At 44.5% G+C, this 21,471-nt stretch overlaps 1 protein-coding gene across 2 annotated transcripts in view; it reads left to right on the top strand.

Moving 5' to 3' along the window:
- Positions 1 to 19,482: 19,482 nt before the first annotated feature.
- Tmem233 (transmembrane protein 233) overlaps positions 19,483 to 21,471 on the top strand; it is a 35,439-nt gene continuing 33,450 nt past the window's right edge. For both annotated transcript variants that reach the window (XM_077105286.1, XM_077105283.1), the window contains exon 1: positions 19,483 to 19,771. In XM_077105286.1, the coding sequence (XP_076961401.1) occupies positions 19,511 to 19,771 (261 nt within the window). In that variant the 5' untranslated portion in view covers positions 19,483 to 19,510. The remainder of the gene's footprint in view (positions 19,772 to 21,471) is intronic.

Raw genomic sequence — 21,471 nt, 5'->3', positions numbered from 1 at the left:
TTAATTAAAAGATAGTGATAGCCAGGCACTGCGGCACATGCCTGTTATCCCAGCAGCTCGGGAGGCTGAGGCAGGAGGATCTCGAGTTCAAAGTCAGCCTCAGCAAAAGCGAGGCGCTAAGCAACTCAATAAGACCCTGTCTCTAAATAAAATACAAAAGAGGGCTGGGGCTGGGGCTCAGTGGTCCAGTGCCCTTGAGTTCAATCCCTGGTAACCCCTCCACCAAAAAAAGATGATGATACTTGTAAAGTCATCTATAGGCTATTTAAAAGCACACACACAAGAAAATAAGAGAACATAAAAAAGTTGAAACAAAAAACAAGCAACCAAAATAGAGGCCAAGATCTATTAATATCTGACAAAATTGACGTTAGGACCAAAAGCATTCTTTGAATTTGCTAGGAATAAAGAGGAGCAATATATAATGATAAAATATTCAATTCATCAGAAAGCTTTAACAATTCCAAACTTATGAACAATTGATAAAACAGTACTGAAATATGCAAAGCAAAAATTGAGAGCATACCAGTAGAAATTGACAAGTCCATCAGCAAAATGGAAGACTTCAACACCTACCTCTGAGTAACTGAGTGTGTGAACAACACAACTTAAAAGCGTGATTTAATTGATCCACTATATAGAAGTCAGTGCCCAACAATTACAGAATGCACATTCTTCACAATCACTTATGAAGCATTTACAAAACCTTGACCACATTCCAGGCAATAAAGCATATTCCAATGATTTTCAAAGCATCAATATAGGGCTGGAAATACAGCTCAGAGACAGAGTGCCTGCCCCAAATGTACAAAGCCCTGGGTTCAATCCCCAGCACCAAAAAACAAAACACAATATCATAGAGACTGTGACCTCATGATCTCTGATCACAAGGCAAATCAATAATGAAGAGAAAACAAAAAGTGGGCATTTAAGAACTTTCTGTATAATTCATGGGCCAAAGAAAATTGTAATGGAAAATTTTAAATACTTACAATTGAAAATAATGAAAATGCTACAAAAGGAAGTTTACGAGAATAATAGAAATGTTGTAAATTCAAGTTTGTGGGCTATAAATTCAAGTTTATGGGATGCTATGAGAGAAGTATTTCAAACTAAAGGTACATCCTTAAATATTTATATTAGAAAAGAATGACTAAAAATAAACAAAGTAATAATAATAAACAAATATAATAATAATAAACAAATAAACAAACTTAAGAAGTTACAAATGTAACAAAGGAAAACAATAAATAAAAAAACAGAAATCACAGAATAATAAGAGAGACAAACCATATAAAAAACAGTCTTATATTGGTTGTTTGGGAAAAACTAATAATATAGGCAATCTTTTGTTGAGATTGATCTAGTCAAAAAGAAGGTAAGTACAAACGGAGAAAGTGTCTAAACATGCCTAGAGGAGATATTTTTAAAAGATAAAGGAATAATGTGAAAACAACTTTATACCAACACAGTCGACATTTTAGCTATATACGGAAAATTATGTATTTTATCAAAACTGGCTCAGGAAGAAGTAAAAATCATGAAGAGTCCTAAAACCATTAAAGGAAATTAGTCAATAATTTTAAATATTTCCTCAAAAGAAAAAAAAAAAGGCCTAGGTAGAATTCCAGGCAACTTGTACCAAACTTTCAAGAAACAGAGAATTCCAATGTTATGAAAACTTTCTAAAGAATGGATGACAGGAAATGCACCCCAAATATTTTTAAAGCTTATATAATCCCGATACCAAAACTTGACAAAAACAACAACCAAAAGGATCATTACAGTATAATCTTACAAATAAACTTAGAAGCAAAAATCCTAAATATTGAAAGGCAAAACATATATATGTATTAAAAAAAAAACCCAACATTGCCAAGTTACTTTTAGACCAGAAATGCAAGAACTCAGGATAAATTTATAAATTGCCACATTATCAGATTAAAGGAAGAAACTATAAAATCATGTCCATAGAGGCAGAAAAAAGTACCTCACAGAATCTAACACCTTAGGTTAGCTAAGGATATAAGAGTTTGGCAAAAATCAAGAGAATTCTGTGTGAACTATAAACTTGGAAGTTGCAATAAAGGAATATCATGTGTATTTTTTGAGTGGGGCAGTACAGGAAATTGAACCTAGGGGTGCTCTGCCACTGGGCTACATCCCCAGCCCTTTTGTTTTGTTTTATTTTGAGTCTCACTAAGTTTTCGAGGCTGGCCTGGAACTTGCGATCCTTCTGCCCTGGCCTCTGGAGTAGCTGGGATCACAGGCATGAGACACCACACCCCATTGGAATATTGTATGGTTTAAAATATTTGTAAACTGCAGCTTATGCATCGTGTATGTCAGAAAATGTGTAACAAATGTACCTGCTATTTATAACATAGGAAAAAAAGGATGATGAATCAATAAGTGAAATGATAAAAATTGGGACTCTGGCTAGAGTCTCTACTGCACCTCTAAGTTTCTTCTAAGTTTCAAACTATTTTAAAATAACTTATTCAGAAACAATGCAGGTGCAGTGTGCAATGTACACATATTTAGACAAGCAAAACCTGACAGAATCCATTTCAGGAGACCCAATACACTAAAAGAGACTCTTTGGGAAGGGGACTCTTTGGGAAGAAATCTATTTCTATGCAGTTAAAAATAGAAATTAAGAACACAGTGTGTTGGGACTGGGGGTGTGGCTCAGTGTTAGAGCACTTGCCTCGCACGTGTGGGGCACTGGGTTCGATCCTCAGCACCACATAAAAATGAATAAATAAAAGCATTGTGTCCATTACAACGAAAACATTTTTAAAAAGGAAGAGAGTATGGGGCCTGGGGATGTGACTCAGTGATAACATGCTTGTCTGGCATGTGTGAGGCTCTGGGTTCTGTCTCCAGCATCCAAACAAATATAGAAAGCAGGGTGGAACTTCTTCAAGAAAAGACAAATGTTAAAAAATGAAACAGAGCCACTTTTATTTGGGCACTCGATTGATGACATATTAAGAATGGTAGTGGCTTAATGAGATTTCCACAGGGGGGAACAGAAAGTCTTTACTCCTTTCTCACCCCATAAACTAAAAGTCCTCTTCCCACGAAGGACTCCATGAGATGTGCATTCGCCAATGGGAGATGGCATGTATCTTCACTTCACGGAGGGTACCCGCGTGGCACTCCATCTCTTGGTAGGATCGAGTAATTGCACCTTTGGGGGTGGAAAATTGGGGGTTTCTAGGTAAAAACCAAAGTTGAGATATTCTCAAATGACTCCAAGAGCAGGGTGCTGGAGCTAACATGGGAAACTTGACCCAGTGACCACAGCTGACAACCTGTCACATGCACGTGTGACACCCCACCAGCTCTGCCGTGCAGGAATGAAGGAGCTCTTGCAGTAGCCTGGGGTATGGGTGGGAGATGAAGGTGAGGGCCATCTGGCTGGTACTGAGAAAGTGATTCCTACTGAACCCAAATAAACTCTAACTTAGGAACACCTGCATGGTCCTGCCTACCTCTGCAGCCTCAAAAACTGGCCTAAGGTAGATGTATTCATTGGCTAGAGCTCCTGTAGCCAAGGACCACAGATTGAGTGGTTTCAACAACAGAACTTCATCTCCGTCTGGTGCTGGGACACAGACGTCTGAGAGCAGGTGCCAGCATTTTCCTCTCCGGTCTCTCCCCTGGCTGCTCCGTGGTGTTTTCTCTCTGGGTCTTCACATGATGGCCCCCCTGAGCCTGTGTGTCCTGATGCCCTCTTCTCCTAAGGACACCAGGCAGGCATACTGGATTAGGATCCACTCCTCTGACCTTGAGGTAACTCAATGACCTCTTTAAAGGTCTAAGGTACTATGGGGTACGATATTGTTATGGCTTAGACATGAGGTGCCCCCCCAAAGCTCGGGTGTGAGACAATACAAGAATCGTTCAGAGGTGAAATAATTAGATGGTGACAGATGTAACCTAATCCAAAGGTTCGTCCACTGATGCAGTGACCACAGCCATATAGGGTGTGGCTGGAGGGGGTGGTCACTGGAAGTGTGCCTTTGGGGTTTCTATCTCATCCTTGGTGAGTGGAGCTCACTCTCACTCTCTGCTTCCTGACGCCATGTCCTGAGCTGCTCTCTTCTGTCACACCCTTCCACCATGATGTCCTGCCTCACTCAGGCCCAGAGCCATGGAGTCGGCCCACCATGGACTGAGCTTCTGAGACCCTGAGCCAAAATTCACGTTTCCTCCTCTAAGTTGTTCTTGTCAGGTCCTCCTGTCACCTCCTGTCACCGTGAAGAAGAGCTGATCAAGACGAGGATCCCAACATCTGAATTTCAGGGGACCCCAGTCCACCCTTCGCAGAAGGCATTCGATGACGCCACACTAAGCGGGTGAGCCAGTAAAGGAACAGCGCAGGCCTCCACCACCACACGCCTTTCCTGGAGGAAGACCCCAGCCCAGATGCCCCAGGCTGTGGGCATTCAGGAGCGTCCTGAGCTCCCTCCCTTCCAGCCAGCCATCCAAGTGCAGAGAGTGGGTCCACCCCAGAGACACAAGGGAGCCAGGCTAAGTGCTAATCCAGTCGGCTCCTCCTTGCCACCGAGCTGGTATCTTCAATTTCCCAGCACTGAACCCTGGGGCCCATTTCCCCAACAGGAACCCACAGTCAGAGTCAGTCGCCTTTTGAAATTAACCCTTACACAGCACACGACACACACAACCCCCACCCGAAAGGTCTCCCTTGTCAGACTGTGCGGTAAGACAAGAGTGTGCCTGGCCCAAGATCTGTGGTGATGTAGCCTCGATTTTCTAGGTCAATACAGTCGCTAAGGCCAGAGCCCAGACTTCAGCTCGCTACCTCCTTGGTCTGTGGTTGCCCAAATTCTGGCAACTCAGGAAATGGTGGTGAAAAGGTTGGATAGCTGACACTGAGAGGTCCTGATCTCTAGATGTATCATCACCTTAAAAAGGAATGCTTTGGTTTTTTTCTTTCCATTTTTATTCAGTGTTTTCATTAGCACATTCTGGTGATACATAATTTCAGGTTTCATTTTGACATAATCATACATGCATAGAATATAATTTGCTCCACCTCAGTCCCCAGTACTTCCTCTTTCCCTCCCCTCCTCCTTCCTCCTCCCCTTTCTCTACCCCACTGATTTATTTATTTATAGCTTTTTCTTTAAATTAGTGCTTTACAGGTGTACATAAAGGTGAGATTCACTGTGCTATATTCATGTGTGTGTGTGTTGAAAACTGGAAGAGCATCTGAGATCGATCCAATTTTTTTTAAAAAAGAGACCATAAGGAACCCCAATATTTAAGATACCTTAATTCTATGCAATACCCCGTTTTTCATCACACATTTATATTTCTAACATATTTTTCCCAAATAAATAAATGTTGTGTCTTTTTTTAAAAAGTGAATGCTTCGAAGTTAATCTACTCAATGATTCCTCCAAGGGCTGAGACTTCTCTTAGACATTGTAGTGCCTTAATTAAAAAAAAAAGAAGAAAAAAAAAATATATATATATATATATATGGCTTTAAAATCCATATGTCACTTCATTCATTCATTCATTTAATCACTAGCTAACATTTACTACATGTGGGACACTGTCCTAAGCACTGGGATACAACGGTCAAGGAGAGTTTCTACTTCCATGAAACTTACAGATTAGCCGGGCATGGTGGTGTGTGCCTGTCATCCCCACAGCTCCAGAGGCCAAGGTGGGAGGATCATGAGTTCAAAGCCAGCCTCAGCAAAAGCAAGGCCTAAGCAACTCAGTGAAATGCAAATGAAATGCAAAATAGGGCTGGGGATGGGGCTCATTATCAAGCACCCCTGGGTTCATTTCCCAGTACTCCCCCCCGGAAAAAAAAAAAGAACTGTGATTTGTCCAAGGTCCCCCAAATAAGAAATACGGGAGAGGAGGAGGAGATACCAGATGTGAGCCTGAGGATTTTCAACACCCTATCGAAAATACCATCATCCCTCCTATGAAGTGCATGATTCTTGACCTAAGCCAGCTCCTAAAACCCTGGAAGATCTTAAAGGACTTCTCTGACCTTCCTAAGGGACCCTTACTGTCCCTTAGGAAAGCCATTTGGGGGCCAGACCCAGGTGAGCTCCATCTGAATCTCTGGGGAAGATTTTAATAAACAGAGATGTCAGAATTTGAACCCAAGGCTGCACATACAGCTGCCTCTTTATTATTTTTTGGAAAGCTCTCATAGGCGATTCTGGTGAGCAGCCAGGAAGAAGACCGACCCATGCAGACAGACCTCCCAAACACACAGCCTCTGCAGGGCCCCTCCCAGACACCAGGAACTGATCACATTCCAATTTTAATTCTAAGAGATGCAAACTTCTTTCTTGACTGCCTGAAGTCTGCTTTTCCCAAACTTTGGCTGGAGAAACAGAAGCCATCTCATGCCGCAGGGTCAGAAATTCTGATAACTGATTATCCCGCATCCTTCCTGGTCTTGTTTAGAGGTTTTGTAAGGAAAACAGAGCACCCCAGTGTGCAAATCAGAAAAGAGAAGAAAAACGTATGTTGTTCCTCATTATATCCACTTTGCAAAAAAAGATCAATGGGACAAAAAGAAGAGGATTTGTGGAAAAGGGACGGGGGACGGGGGAGCAGGTGATGAAAACAGGAAGAACAAGCATGGGTCAGACTTGGGTTCTGCTGACCGTGGCTTTGACCTCGAAAAACCCACTTTCAGTGATATTTGAAAGAAGAATAATCAAGAGATTTTTCTCTCAGCAAGAACATGTTGTATTTACATTGGCCAAAAAAGACGCAAGAAATTTCATCCCTTAATGTACAAAAAATTCCCTAGGAGCCCAGGAAGAGCTTTCTCGCTGGACTGTGATGGCGAGTCCACTCCTTCATGTATAATTTAAGACATTCAGGACGGCATTAGAACCCTTCCTGCTCACAACACGGAACTGCCTTCCACCCCTGGCTAATGCAGGAAGCTCTCCTAAGCTATTAAAAATGGTTAATTCTGAGTCTGAGAGCACATTCTAGACTTATTCACTCTTCAGCGTGCTCCCTCCTTGCCAAATGTATAGGTGAGACTCATTAACTTTTTTTTTTCCAAAATAATGCAAATCATGAAGTGATCGTTTGGAATGAACATCTCCTTTTCATCTATCCAACTGATTTCTCATTTGCCAAGAGTAGGATGGAAAACTATCTTATGTGTGGTCCCTACCCCTCAGGAACAATTTTCTTCCGAGGGCTTAATGCTGGAATCCCATCCAGTCTCAAGACCTAATTTAATTCATATTGCACTGAAGCTTTATTTTGCATAACAACTGTGAGGCATAGAGTCTCGAAAACGAGAAGGAGAATCTTATTAGGCTGTGTGGATTAGAGTAGTCCACAGATCAGCAGTACCTGAGCTTATAGAAATGCAGAACGCTGGTATGGTGGCGCACGCCTGTAATCCCAGTGACTCTGGAGGCTGAGGCAAGAGGATCAAAAGTTAGAGGACGGCCTCAGCAACTTATCAAGGCCCTAAGCAACTTAGTGAGACCCCGTCTCAAAATAAAAAGTAAAAAGGGCTGGGGATGTGACTCAGTGGTGAAACACGCCTGGCTTCAATCCCTGGTATGAAAGAAAGAAAGGAAAGAAGGGGGCAGAACCCTGCTTCAGTGCAGGGATGCCCAACAGAGGTGATGTTACCTCCCCTGGGGGACACTTGGAAATGTCTGGAGACATTTGATGGTCACAAATGGTGGTGGAGTGCAATTGGCATGGGATGGGTAGAGGCCAGAGATTCTGTTTGACATCCTGCCATGCACAAGACAGCCCCCTCCACAGAGAACTCTCCTGCCCCAAGAGAGCAACAGTGCCAAGACTGAGAAACCCTGATCTAGAGGAAAGCAGATTGGAAATGGAGGGATGGGAGAAAGAAGAGCAAATATGGAATTGTTTCACGCTGGCAAATAATGGAGGTCCAAGAAGGAGGAAAGAAAACATTGGCATGAGATTCATTGAACTTGGACTGTGGTTGCAGGGACGGTTTGCCCTTAGGAAAGTCATTTCTCTGTGGATTTCATTTACACATCCATCAAATGAAGGAGAAAATAAAATTGAGCTAAAAGAACGGAATTACGTTCTACAAGGTTCTTTGCAGGATAGATCCATCACATTTGGGATTTTCCCACACTTGAGTAACCCACACCTCACCCTCACTCTGTGCTGTCTTTGCTATTTTGGCCTTATAACTAACATATTTCATAGTTTAAATGTACTTTAAAGGAAATTGCACATCATTACCATTAGTTTAAAGCCACGCCTGTTTGGCAAAACTAGAAGTCAGCATGATCCAAAGAAAACCGTGTCATTAAATTTTAGCCAGATATCATTCTAAGGTCTTCCCAGTGGAGCTTGAAACCAGTCTCTTGGTTAAATGGTTGACCAGGGAGAATTAAAGGGGTTGAAGGCATACGAGCCCCAACCACCAACCTGGACTCTCTGTACCATCTTAAGTGGTCTTACATCCTACACTTTGGAAGACCGTGGTATACAGGTTGAGAAGGGAAGCTTTGGAAACAAACCCATTTGAGCCCCAGACCCTTTATTGGCTATGGTTGTGCAAGCAACTGAATCTCCCTGAGCCCCAGTTTCTCCTTGGGAGTTAGTAGTAGGACCTAGGCTGATATGGTGGGCAGCCTCTGAGGTATTCCCCCGGGGTTTCCCATCTTCAGGCATTGTATAAACCTTGAGTGTGTGCTGCCCCTAGTGAGCTGCTCATAGCCAAGAGAATACAGCAAAAATAAGGGGTGCCACTGCTGAGATTCAGTTGCAAAAGTCTCCCCACCCCCTCCTCTTCTTGCCATTAATCTAGAATAAATAGCTGCCCTTTCTGAGAGCAACCCTTTGGAGATGCCCATATGGCGAGGAACTAATGTCTAATGTCCCCAGCCAACAGCCAAGAGCGAAACCAGTCAGAAATAATAGGAAGTCAGAGGGTAGCAAGGATCTGTACCCAGAGGGACTCTTTTGAATCCAAGTTTGGGCACTTTAGTTCTGAAAGGTTTCAGAAACAAGAAGAATGGGGGAGGGAAGGAGAAACGTCCCAACTTCTTCAACTCCAAAGCATTAACATTGGCTGCGAAAGTCTCCTTTTCAGGGTGACGGTAATGTGGTCATTCACAAGGCAACTCAGTTCATGATGATTCTCCTTGGGATCCTGAGTTAGCAGGTGCTACAGCCAGGTGCTGAGACGCCTGTTGAATTACATCCCTCTGGAGGCGAGATGAGCCCTTCACATCAATTCTCTTTCTCTGAGACGTGCGGGTCTGGGGTCTCCTGCATTGCGGAACATTTCTCAATCCAAACCCTCTGCCGGCTCTATTCCTCCTGCCTAGCAGCCTCTTAGCTTTGTTCATAGTTCTTCTCCATCTCCTGCTACAGGTCTTGGTTTCAATGTTAACATCTTAGTGAGACTTTCCCTGACCTCTAAGCAAGTCCCTTGTTACTGTTCTGTTCTCAGGTGGTCAGTCCACTAATCCTTAATGAATACTCCTCTTGTGCCAGTCCCTATTTGGTCTCTGGACATGCAAGTGTGACCCAACACAAGCCCTGCCTTTAAGGAGCATTTTGAAATGATTTGTTGGTGCATTTTCAAATCATTTTGATTTGCTTTTATTGTCCTTATTGTTTTGATTTGATTTTTGAAGAGAGAGGAGCCACTCCCAAATATAAGCTCTATAAGGACCATGGACAAGGAAATTACGTAGCTCATCGTTTTATGACCCCCAACAACACATAGGTCAGTTTAAGGCAAGCATTTGCACAGTATTTGCAAAGAAATCAAAGAATAAGTGACCCCTTTATTTCTGCCATGCTGACGGATTAGAACCCACAGCACACTGGTTCTGGGTGAAGTCAGGTTCTTTTTCCCAAGACTTTGGAGTTTGATCCATAGAGATTTGGTCACTGGGAGCCAGACAAGAAGAGACTAACCTCTATGGTGAGGTCCCCAGATCAGCCTGGCTCCTGCCTGTTCCGAGACCTAACTCTTCTGGGAGCTCATGAAATAAATCTTCCTTCCAATCAATTTCCCAAGGTCAGCTTTAACCCACCAGGGATAGGCTGACATACCAGGGATGGGCGGTGGGGCTGTCGCCATTCTTAAGCCTAAGGGGAAGAAATCAGCAATGTTCTGGAATTCAAAGGCTGAGATCTGTGGAGATAGCTGCCTCAGAGCACCCGTGAATACTTCAACTCAGCCATTCACCAGCTCTAGGCAACTCAGAAAGAAGGGCGTCAGGAAGGAAAATACTCTGGTATTACTCTCCTCCCTTCCCCCCTTCTGCTAGGAGTCCCTGTTGGCCAAACCCCTCTGCAACTAGAAGACAAGGAAGGAAGCCTGTTGGTATAGACTAGGAGTTGGCGACAATTTTTTTTTCTAGTAAATACTTTCAGCATATTGAGTCATACAGCTGCATGCGCTATGGCAACTACTCAGCTCTGCCATTATAGCATGAGAAAGGCCATAGAGGACACCTACCTGAATGAGGACGGCTGTGTTTTAATAAAGTTTTATTTACAAAAACAGGCAGTGGGCCATAGGTTATTGGCCCTTGAGGTAGAACTTCAGGATGGTCCGCTGGGGCAAAGGACAGGGTAGAGATGGACGGCGAGTGACCTGGGGTTAAACAGAATATATCTGGAAACCTTTCCCCAGTGCCCCCCTCTGCCGCTGTCTGGCTGGGCACAAGATCACGAGCCACTCAAACAGGAACAAACTTTATTTGAAAAAACCGCCAATAGCACGCCCGTGCCCGGGAAGCTTCCCGATCCACCCACGCGGCGTTCTGCTGGTTCCTTCCCGGAACTCTAGCGCAAGCGCCTCCCCGGAATTCCCTCCTACTGCACTTTCCCAACCAATGGGAACTCTCCAGGAGTCCCGCAGCAGGAGTCCGGTATCCATATGAATGTAATTTTTAACATAATCATATCATCTCAATGGCTAGCTGGCATCACCTTTCAATCAAAAATGCCATGCATCATATTAATTGGCTGTGGCTCCCAGCACCCCTCCACCTAAAGAAATTACCATAACTTGGACCTTGAGGGTCCCCCAAAGGCCATGTGTTCATGGCTTAGTCCCCACTGTTTGGCTATAGTGGGTGGTGAAACCTTTAGAGGTGGGAGCTGGAGGGGGGTCTGCAGGCCACTGGGGACAAGCATTTGAAGGGGTAGGACCCCTGTCCCTTCCCCTTCCTCTTTTTCACTTCCCAGAGACCCTGGGGTGGTCAGTTTTGCTCCACACACACTCCACCACAGGCCCTGAGCAAGTGGCCAAGTGGCCATGACGGACACCTCTAGAAATGTGAGCCAATATAAACCTTTTTCCTTTACAGTGGGTTGTCTCAGGTCTTTGTGTTAGGGATGGAAACCTAACACAGTACTCCCTGTCCCAAGTCACACCAATTATCCTGTTTTATTTCCTTCATCCTAAAATGTAAGTATCTTACTTGTTCATCCCTAAGGATAGCAATCATGGCTCTCTTGCTGGCCACTGTACGGCTGGCGCCCTCATAGGGCCTGACACTATGGCCCACTGCCTGGTTTTGTCAATAAAGTTTTATGGGAACACACACATTCATTTGTGTGTTGTCTGTGGCTTTTCTAGTGCTACAGTGGCAGAGTTCAGTATTTGCAACAAAGACTCTTAGACTCAGAAAGCAGAAAATATTTACTGGAAAAAGATTTGCTGACAACTCCTACTCTACACCAACAGCCTACCTAATTGTGAATCTTTGAATGAGGTTAACACAAATCCACACTATCTGGTCTCCAAATGGCATGCTCCAGACATCGAAACTGGGTTCTCCCCTCTTGTTCACACTTAGCTGCAATTTCTGCCTATTCTATTTCTGTCTCCCAAACACCCACTCCAGACCAAGTCTGATCACCCTTCATCCCCAGCACCACCACCATCCCTACTGCAGGCTGCAATTGCTTATATCAACTTTCAGACTTTCAGACCCTCTGTGGTTGGGAGTCCAGAGCCTTTGGAAATATTCCTGTTCCATGAGACTTCTCCCCCATCCCCCGCAAGGTGGTCAGCTGGAGAAAACCTGTTTTTCATGTCTCCATTTCACCCAATGAGAGCAAGAATAGAGCTTGTGGGATTGTAAAATTCTCTGCATCCTTATTTTTAATCCAAACATAACAGATTCATAAAATTATCCGACATGAGGAAACCAGTTAAATTGTTATGAAAGTCTTCAAAAATGATCAAGCAGAGAATTACAAGGTGGAAAGGATTTAGTATGGCGCATCAGGTTTCAAAAAATCAAAATGAACACTTCTATTGCAAGTGTAATAACCTCAATACAAGGTCCACAGAGAAGATGGGAAATGTCAGTCTAATGGGGTGTGGGTGATTTCTCCCTGATCAAACTTCAATGTCTACCTCATTCTTTTGCCTTGATCCACTAGCAAAAACATATATTTTAAAAAAATATTTATTTTTTAGTTGTAGTTGGACACAATACCTTTATTTTATTTATGTATATGTGGTGCTTAGGATGGAACCCAGGGACTCCCATGTGCTAAGCAAATGCTCTATCGCTGAACCACAACCCCAGCCCTGAACACATATTTTTTACCTATTTGGCCCTCTACTTAGTAGTTATAAGACCTCACACAAGCCCCTTTGCCTCTCTGATCCTGGGTTTTCTCATTTGTAAAAAAGGAAACTCTGGTCAACAAGAGTTGCTGTGGAATTTCAACGAGACAACAGAGGCAGGAAACACATTGAGTGCACACAGTAGGCACTCATGAAATGTATGCTGATGTTGAAGTGCTGGACCAGCATTGAACAGCTGGATGGTCCATTACTCCATTACCCACTTTTGTGTGGTGCTATTTATTATGAGGGACTTGTCCATGAGCTACAGAGTATGTTGTCTCATCCAATCTGCAAGAAGAGCGATGGAATGGACCCTTATTTATTATCTGGTAAAATAAATGACAGATGGAAAAAAAGACTGACATTTTCAGCCTTCGAGAGTTTGTTTCAATGTTCCTCTGGACTCACTGAAATGCCTAGTGTAAGAAATTAATGGTACAAAAATCTGTTTCCCCTTCCTGTTCCCTTTCCTCCAATTTTGTTTTAAATTTGTGAGAGAACCAAAGTTGTAGAATCTGAAAAGATAAATGGTTTTCTAATAATATTAGCCAAAAAGACACTGTTCTTCCTCAGCAAGCCCCTGAGACCACAGCAGTTACTTTATGACTGCTGAGGGCTGGGGCTTGAGGCTAATGTGTAGTTTGGCAGCGAACACATTCAACATCTTGCCATTTCCTAAAGATCTGGACTCTTTCTCTTGCATTTCACAGATCAGCAGATTCGTATTCCTCCTCTGTTGTTCTTGCTCTCACTCTCGCTCCAGCCCTCCTTTAATTTTGAAGTCCAGCACACAGCTAAGATCTCAAAGCATCCATTTTCAGCCCCCTCTCTGAGATTCAATATGGCTCTACTGGATATTATAGATGTGAAGATCCATTTGGCACTGGAAAGTCCTTCTCTGAATCCATCTCATTTGGAGTGCTTCATTTCTGTAGCTCATTGAATCGGTGATCCTTTCCTTGAGCTAAATTTTCATTCTCCCTTTGGCTCCCGTATTAAAATCCAGCTTCTTAACCAGTCAATCTTAAGTTTTTTCTCTGTCCTTTCAAAGGTTGACATTTACCCTGTCAGATCATGAGTCCCCAGGAGATGATCACAAATGAAGACATTTGGGTACAAAAGATGCTCATCGTGACATTAAATAATGTCTACAAAAACATACTAAAAATAACCTAAATCCTAGCAATCGGGGCGTGGCAACATAAATAAGAGCCCATCAAATCAATGGGGAACCATGCAGAGTCTAAAAATGTCTGCAAAGAATGTTAATTGTCATCCAATGCTGAGGAAGAAATCAAGAGAACAAAATGGTATATAATTGCATTTTGCAAGAGAAAATGTACACATGTAGAAAGAGAACTAAAAAGAAAGAAGTCTTTGCCTTTGTGGTGCTTACCATTTTGTGAAACCTCTCTTTGTTTATGCTGGTCTTCCTTTTCCCACTCTTCTAGAATAAACATATATTAGGTTCACATTTGGAAATAAAACTTTCACAAGGATCAAAAAGACAAGTTGCTACATGGAATATAAGCCTTTTCCTTCTACAATGTGTATTAGGGAGTCGCTTTCTCCTCTGTCTCATTTTAAAGAGGGAAGGTATTATCACATTATTAAGCAATCAGCCAGTAGGGTTCATCCAAGAGCAATAAACTGACCTCTCAAGAGAAAATTAGTGAAGCTCAGGAAATTAGACCTGGAAACCCCAACCAAGTGATCTAATGCATCCCTCAAGAATCAGTGCCATATACATTACACTCTCTAGTGTGGGCACTTTCCATTCAATTTAATTTTAAATGTTTCAAGTGATTGCAATTTCACTGCTACATTTTAGACCAGCCAAAGAGCAATTAATCCATCTTCCCTGAGCAGAATATAATGACTCCAGCAAACTTCGGAGATGTCCAGCAAACTTGGGCGATGTCCATCTAATATTCTTCCCTGGACCTGATAGCTGAACGAGCATCTTAGATCCAGTTCAAATCCTGGAACTTGCACTTGGCTGTAAGATTGTACACAAGTCCCTTGACCTATCTGATTCTAGATTTCCTTATCTGTAAAAATAAATAAATAGAAAGAAAAAGAAAAGAAAGAAACCTTGTCACCTACCTCACAAAAGTTGCTGTGGGAGTTAAATGAGATGATGCCAAAGGAATGCTTTGAGTGTGCATAGTAGGTGCTCATTAAATGGTGATTTCTGGAGGGCTGAACCGTTGTTTTCCTGGCAGAGAAAATAGTCTATGCTGAGTCAAGACAGTGAAGAGTTATATTTGAGATGGAATCAATAGGGTTTAATGAATAGTTCATAGACAAGCTGAAAGAGAGAAGAATAGTGGCTTCAAGCCCCAGACTTGGAGGCCTAGATGCCGCTTGTTTGGTGGATGGATAATCCGTTGGGTACCTTTGAAGGACCAGGCACTCCTCTGGGTGCAGGGAGAGAACTCAGTGAACTAAACAGAAGAAAATGCTCTACCCTGTGGAGCTTCCTCCCTAGTGAGGGAGACAGACAATGAGAAAAACACGGAGGAGAAAAGAGACTTTTTAACAAGGGGTGCTGGGAGCTGGGTGGTGTGGCACACTCCCGTCATCCCAGTGGCTCGGGAGGCTGAGGCAGGAGGATGCTGAGTCCAAAGCCAGCCTCAGCAACAGTGAGGCACTAAGCAACTCAGTGAGACCCTGTCTCTAAATAAAATACACAATAGGGCTGGGGATGGGGCTCAGTGGTGAGTGCCCCTGAGTTCAATCCCTGGTACCCCTCCCCCCCAAAACAATGGTGCTAGAAAAACTGGATATCTGATGTAGAAGACTGCAACTAGATAGCTGTCTCTCACCCTGCACAAAAGTCAACTCAAGGTGTATCAAAGACCTAGGGATCAACCAGAAACACTTGCAACATAGTGAAAACATGGGGCCAACATATTGGCCCAGGAACTGACTTCCTTAACAAGAATCCTAAAGCACAAGAAATAAAACCAAGAATCAATAAGTAGGAAGACATCCCATGAAAAGTTTCTGCACAGGGCTGGGGCTGAGGCTCAGTGGTAGAGCGCTTGCCTAGCACGTGTGAGACCCTGGGTTCGATCCTCAGCACCACATAAAAATAAATAAATAAGGGTTTTGTGTCCAACTACAGCTAAAAATATAAATATTTAAAAAGTTTCTGCACAGCAAAGGAAACAAGAGAGAGCCTACAGAATGGGAGAAAATCTTTTGCCAGTACTTATCCAACAGGGGATTAGTATGTAGAATATATAAAGAACTCAAAAAACTTAGCCCCTAAAACACAACCCACTGAATAAATGGACAAAGGAACAGAACAGATGCCTCTCAAAAGAAGAAATACAAATGGCCAACAAAGTTATGAAAAAATTGTCAACGTCCCTAGCAATCAAGGAAACGCAAATAAAAATTACATTGATAGTTCATCTCACTCCAGTTACAACTGCAATCATAAAGAATACAAATAATAATGAATGCTGGTGAGGACCTGGGAGAGGGGGAAGGTCCACTCTTACATTGTTGGTGGGATCGCAGATTAGTACAACCACTTTGGAAAGCCAGCATGGAGATTTCTCAAAAGACCAGGAATGAACCCACCATATGGCCCAGTTTTCCCACTCCTTGGTATTTATCCTAAAGAAAACTAAAATCAGCATACTATAGGGATTCAGGCACATCAGTGTTTATAGCAGTGCTATAACTAATTCACAATAGCCAAGTTATGAAATAAGCCCAGGTGCCCATCAATAAGGTGAATAGATAAAGAAAATGTGGGGTATATACACACAATGGAGTTTGACTTAACCATAAGGAAGAATGAAATTATTTGCTGGTAAATGAATGAAGCTGGAGAAGATGATGCTAAGTGAAGTGAGCCTGACTCAGAAGGTCAAGGGTCAAATGTTCTTTCCTCTATGCCGAAGCTAAACCAAAATAAGGGGGGAAGGTGGAGCAGGGAGTCCCGTGAAATTAGAAGAGACATCAATGGAGCAGAGGAAGGAGATGGAGGAGGAGGAAGGAGGGATGGGAAAAGAGAAAAAATATGGAAGGAAATGGACCAAATATTGCTGTGTCCACATATGAATATACCACAGTGAATTTTGCCTTTAGGGATATCTATAAAGCACTAATTTTAACATATATATGTAAATAAATAGAAAGAAGACTAGTAGGGTAGAGCAAGGAGAACAGGAGAAGGGGGGAGGAGAGGGGGAAGAGGAAGCACCAGGGACAGAAGTGATCTAATCATATCCCATGCATGTCTGATTATGTCAAAATGACCCCAATATCATGTATAATATAGTCCACTAATAAAAACATAAAAGGAAATAATTAAAAAGTAAATGAGAATTTTTTTCTGATTGCGAGAACTGACTTAGGCCATGAACAGGGTAGGGGGTGGAGTCTAATAGACTACTGTAGTCAGAATGCCCCAAAAGGCCTCTCCTGGCGAGAGGGGTGCACGTCCTGAACAATGAGAAGAGGTCAACGTCAGGAGGGGAAGTCTGGAGGAGGGAGGAGCAGCAGATATGGAGACCTTGGGATGGGAAAAAAATTAGTGAGAAAGTGGGGGGCGGGGAATTCCATGTAACTGAAGCACAGGCAAAAAAGGAAAGAATCGGCAGAAGGGGAGGTTGGAGACGTGAGTAGGACCAGGCAGCAAAGAGGGAGCCGTGACAAGCAGGTTCTTATGGAACAGGTGCGGTTTGAGGTGCTTAAGGGGATCTCTAAGCCAAGGATCCAGGACTATAGTGGAGACAGCACAAGTACTTAAGAAATCATCCAGTTGCATCAGAATTGCCAGACAGGGGAGGTGGGAGTTCCTAGAAATATGGCTTTCTCAGGCATTAAAAATTACAGAATTTCCTTTTTTGGAAATTCTAATTCAAGCTAGGTCTTTCCCAAGTCCTGGAAATCATTTTTTTCAACATTCCAAGAAGGTCTTGGCCCACTTGAGTTAGGCCTACAGGAATTTGTCAATATTCCCAGATCCTTCTGGACCACTTATTCAAGAACTATTTCCTGCATCCTTAATGTGGACCTGGATAATTCTTTTTTTTTAACATTTTATTTTTTATTTATTTTTTTAGTTTTCGGCGGACATAACATCTTTGTTTGTATGTGGTGCTGAGGATCAAACCTGGGCCGCACGCATGCCAGGCGAGCGCGTTACCGCTTGAGCCACATCCCCAGTCCCATTAGGATAATTCTTAAATGCTCAAGATGCAACTCTGAACAGGTCAGAGAGCTTACAGTCTAGAGAAAGAAAGTGAATGAGTTAGTTAAAAGAAAAAAAATCACAACTGTGATACATGCCAAGAAAAAAAAATACAACCTAGTAAGATAGAGAATAATTATGGGACCAATTTATCTATGTGCTAGATAAATCCAAAGACTTCTCTTTGAGGAAGTGACATCTGAACTGACCATTGAGAAATAAGAAGGGAGAAGCCATGTGACAGTTGTCAGGAGGAACAGCATTCCTGAGAGAGGGATCAGCCAATGCTAAGGCCGAAGCTAATCTTTTGGTTTATCCCAACTTGATTAACCAACCAAAATAGGGGAGAGGGCATGGCGGAGAAGGTACTCTTTCACCTTTGAGTGGTCCTCCAGAAAGCTCTATCAAGCATATACATTGTACCAGGCACTTGGTGACACAAACGTGAGTAAGATGTTCCCCTCTCCCAGGGAGCTTGCCTTCCAGTTAAGGAGACAGATTACCAAATAAGTATGGCCCCATGAGACAAGAGGGAGCATCTCAGAAAATCAGTTCACGTTCTGCGAAAGTCGAGCAGATGATTAATACTTTTGAGTCTGATGATGTAAGCAACTGTTTTGGAGACTGTGGATGACAAATCATGCTCATTTTTATTTTGCTGCCAACTCAGAATATCTGAATGTCAGGTGGAATATTTGCAACAGTGAAAATTGGGTTTGAGATACTATAATCAACAATATTTGGGAGAAATAGCTAACATTTATGAAGCACACAAATCTGTCTGGCTTAGTACGTAAACTTGAGTCCCTCACAGGGACTATTACTCCCCTTTCTCAGATGAAGAATTCAGGCCCCAGTGAGGTGAAGGAACTTTCCTGATGTCATTCCTCCCCCATGTGACAATTTCCCAGCTTTGTCAGGGTTCAGAGGCTCAGTTCTAGTCACTCATGCATGACTTAGATGCTGATACAATTGCTGTCTTCACCCCAGTTTCCAAAGTGGATCCCTCTCTCTTCTCTCCATCCCAATGATGTATCTGAGTTGTCTACACCAGCTGGATTCCCCTGCATTTCTCTCCAGGGGTCCTATTGGTAAAAAAAAAAAAAAAAAAAAAAAAAAAAAAAAAAAGTGGAGAGGAGAAAAATTCTTTGTTTCCACATTTGGGAGAGAGTGGAAGGCTCTGGTACAAGCCTTGAGTGACTCCAGTCTCCTGAGCCCTCTGTGGAGTGTGGGAAGCTGGAAAAGCCTGTTATCAAATGGATAGGGTGTGGCTGGTCCCTTCTAAAGTATTCAAACTCAGCTGATTTGGGGGGAAAAAATGAACTGGCCATCTTTAATCTTCAGACTATGCAGTTTGAAATGTAAAGGGACTTCTTGGCTTTCACCTGCCCTGAGTCTCCGGACCTAGTGTGAGTCGGTGCATCGGTCCAGTGGTTCCTGGGCGTGTCCAGGAGCGCAAGGTCTTCCTCTGCCTTTGCTCCATTTCTCAGGGTAACTGGCTCCTTCTCTTCTCCCTCCTTCCCTCCCTCCCTCTTCGTGGGGAGGCTCTTGGCCCAGGTCCCTGAGCCCGGGCAAGTGCAGGGGGAGGACGCAGGAAGGGTGAGATCACATCTCCCTGGAGTCCCGAGCAACCGGCTTTTCAGAGCCTCGCCATGAGCCGGCAGACAGAGCCCCACACGGCGCAGACCGTGGGCTCCTCCGTCCTCCCTGAGCAGCCGACTTTGCCCATGTCTCAATACGGCCGCAGCTCGGACTTCAAGGAGGCTTTGGACAGTAGTCCCGAGGCCAATGCAGAAGATGAAAAGACGGAGGAGGACATGCCCATGCCCAAGAACTACCTGTGGCTCACCATCGTCTCGTGTTTTTGCCCCGCGTACCCCATTAACATCGTGGCTTTGGTCTTCTCCATCATGGTGAGTGAGTGAGGGCCAGAAGCAGCCCGGGAGGAGAGACCCTCTGGGCTCTTGCGCCTCTCCTGGGCGCCTCTCCTAGGCACCCCCACGTGCTAGCTCTTTGTTTCCCTCACCTCCTCCTCACTTTTCCTGGACTCTTGGGCTGTCCCCCCAACCATCGGCACCTCCTCAGCCTTCCTGGTGGTGCTCAGACCCCTGACCAAGCCCCCCACCCCTAGGCTAACTTTCTGCTTCTTTCCAGCGGCCCCGGTGCGCGCTCTCTCCAACCCGGGGAAGTTCTTCAACTTTGCAGCTTCTCCCAGCCTCCTCCCATATCCCTGGACACTCGCAGGCCTCCCCACCCTAGCAGGCAACAGTACGCCTATTCCCTGAGCGCGCAGTCTCCACGTCCCTTTCCTTGTCCCACGGAGGGCTCTGGCATAATCAGTGCCTGTGACGGTCTCTGACTTGCATTTACTCCTTTCCGTCTCCGCTATGACCAGCGCACCACCTCCACCCCTCTTAGAGGGTCTCCAGGCGATCCCCTCCTTGGCTCTGGTGCAGGGCTGTGGCACAGCCCGCTGTCCCCTGGGCCACAGTTTCTTTTCGCTTCTTCTTCTGTCCAGCACCCTTTCTTTGCTCCTCTCTGGCACCGGCTTTCCACTGCTCCCTGCTACCTCCCCAGGTCTGTCTTGGAAGCCCCCGCTCCACTTTCAGTAGCCAAACGCTTGCTGCTCTTTTACTATATATACCCCAGCACGTTGTAGTTCCTCTCCCCTTTGCTGCACCCCGACTCCGCACAACCTATTTCCAGATGCCATTCCACACTCTGTCCTGCGCAGGGGGCGCTGTGCGAGAAGCACCCGGGACTCCACGCAGGGCGCCGCTCTGCGCGCCCTAGGCGCACGGGACTCCTGGGCTGTGAGCGCTCCTGCCGCTGGTGCCTCCTGTCTTCCCTTAAAGAGTCAGCCCTCTTCCATCTTCGTAGAAACTCCCGCGCGAACCCCACCAGGAGGGAGACTAGGCTTGTGAGATTCTTGCCTTATTGACTGGAGCAGCTGGCCCGCGGGTGGCGGCGGGGTAAGGTTCGGACCGGCACTGTCCCGGGACAACCCTTGCAGTGGCGCTCCCTCCCCCACCGGCCCACCTCTCCCGCCGCAGGGCCCTCGAACTGCCCGCGGCGGACCTGATTCTGCTCAGTGAGAGTTGCAAGCAACCCAACCCTTCCTCGGCCCACCAGGTCGGCCCCCACGTGCACCCAGTCCACCTCGCTGGCACCCACAGAGTCTCCATTTGCACCCGCAGATTGCCCGTACCCAACACCCGGTTCGCAGGCTGTCTGCACCAACTTTCAAGTGCACAGTTTCAACTGCCTGCGTTCAAATTCCAGTTCCACCGCTTTCTAGTTGTGTTGTATCTGGGAATCGCTGCGTCTCTCTGAACCTCGGGTGTCTTTGTAGAACGGGAATAATCAACCATACCCTGGGGTGGCTGTGAGCATTCATGATATAATTGTAAAGTGCTGGGAACAGTACCTGGCATGGAATCTTTTTAAAATGGCACTTCATGAGACCTGATTCCTGTTTAAAATCAACCCCACCCCGACACACACACACACACACACACACACACACACACACCACGTCCTAGTCTCCCTTCCTTATCGCTTTTGGCCCAAAGCACTTCTGTCCATCTATTATTTTATTTATTAATATGGTCAC

The sequence above is a fragment of the Callospermophilus lateralis genome, chromosome 1, assembly GCF_048772815.1.
Source record: "Callospermophilus lateralis isolate mCalLat2 chromosome 1, mCalLat2.hap1, whole genome shotgun sequence".
Classification (NCBI taxonomy): Eukaryota; Metazoa; Chordata; class Mammalia; order Rodentia; family Sciuridae; genus Callospermophilus; species Callospermophilus lateralis.
Note: the sequence above shows the minus strand (reverse complement) of the source record. Positions and strands in the feature narration are given on the sequence as shown.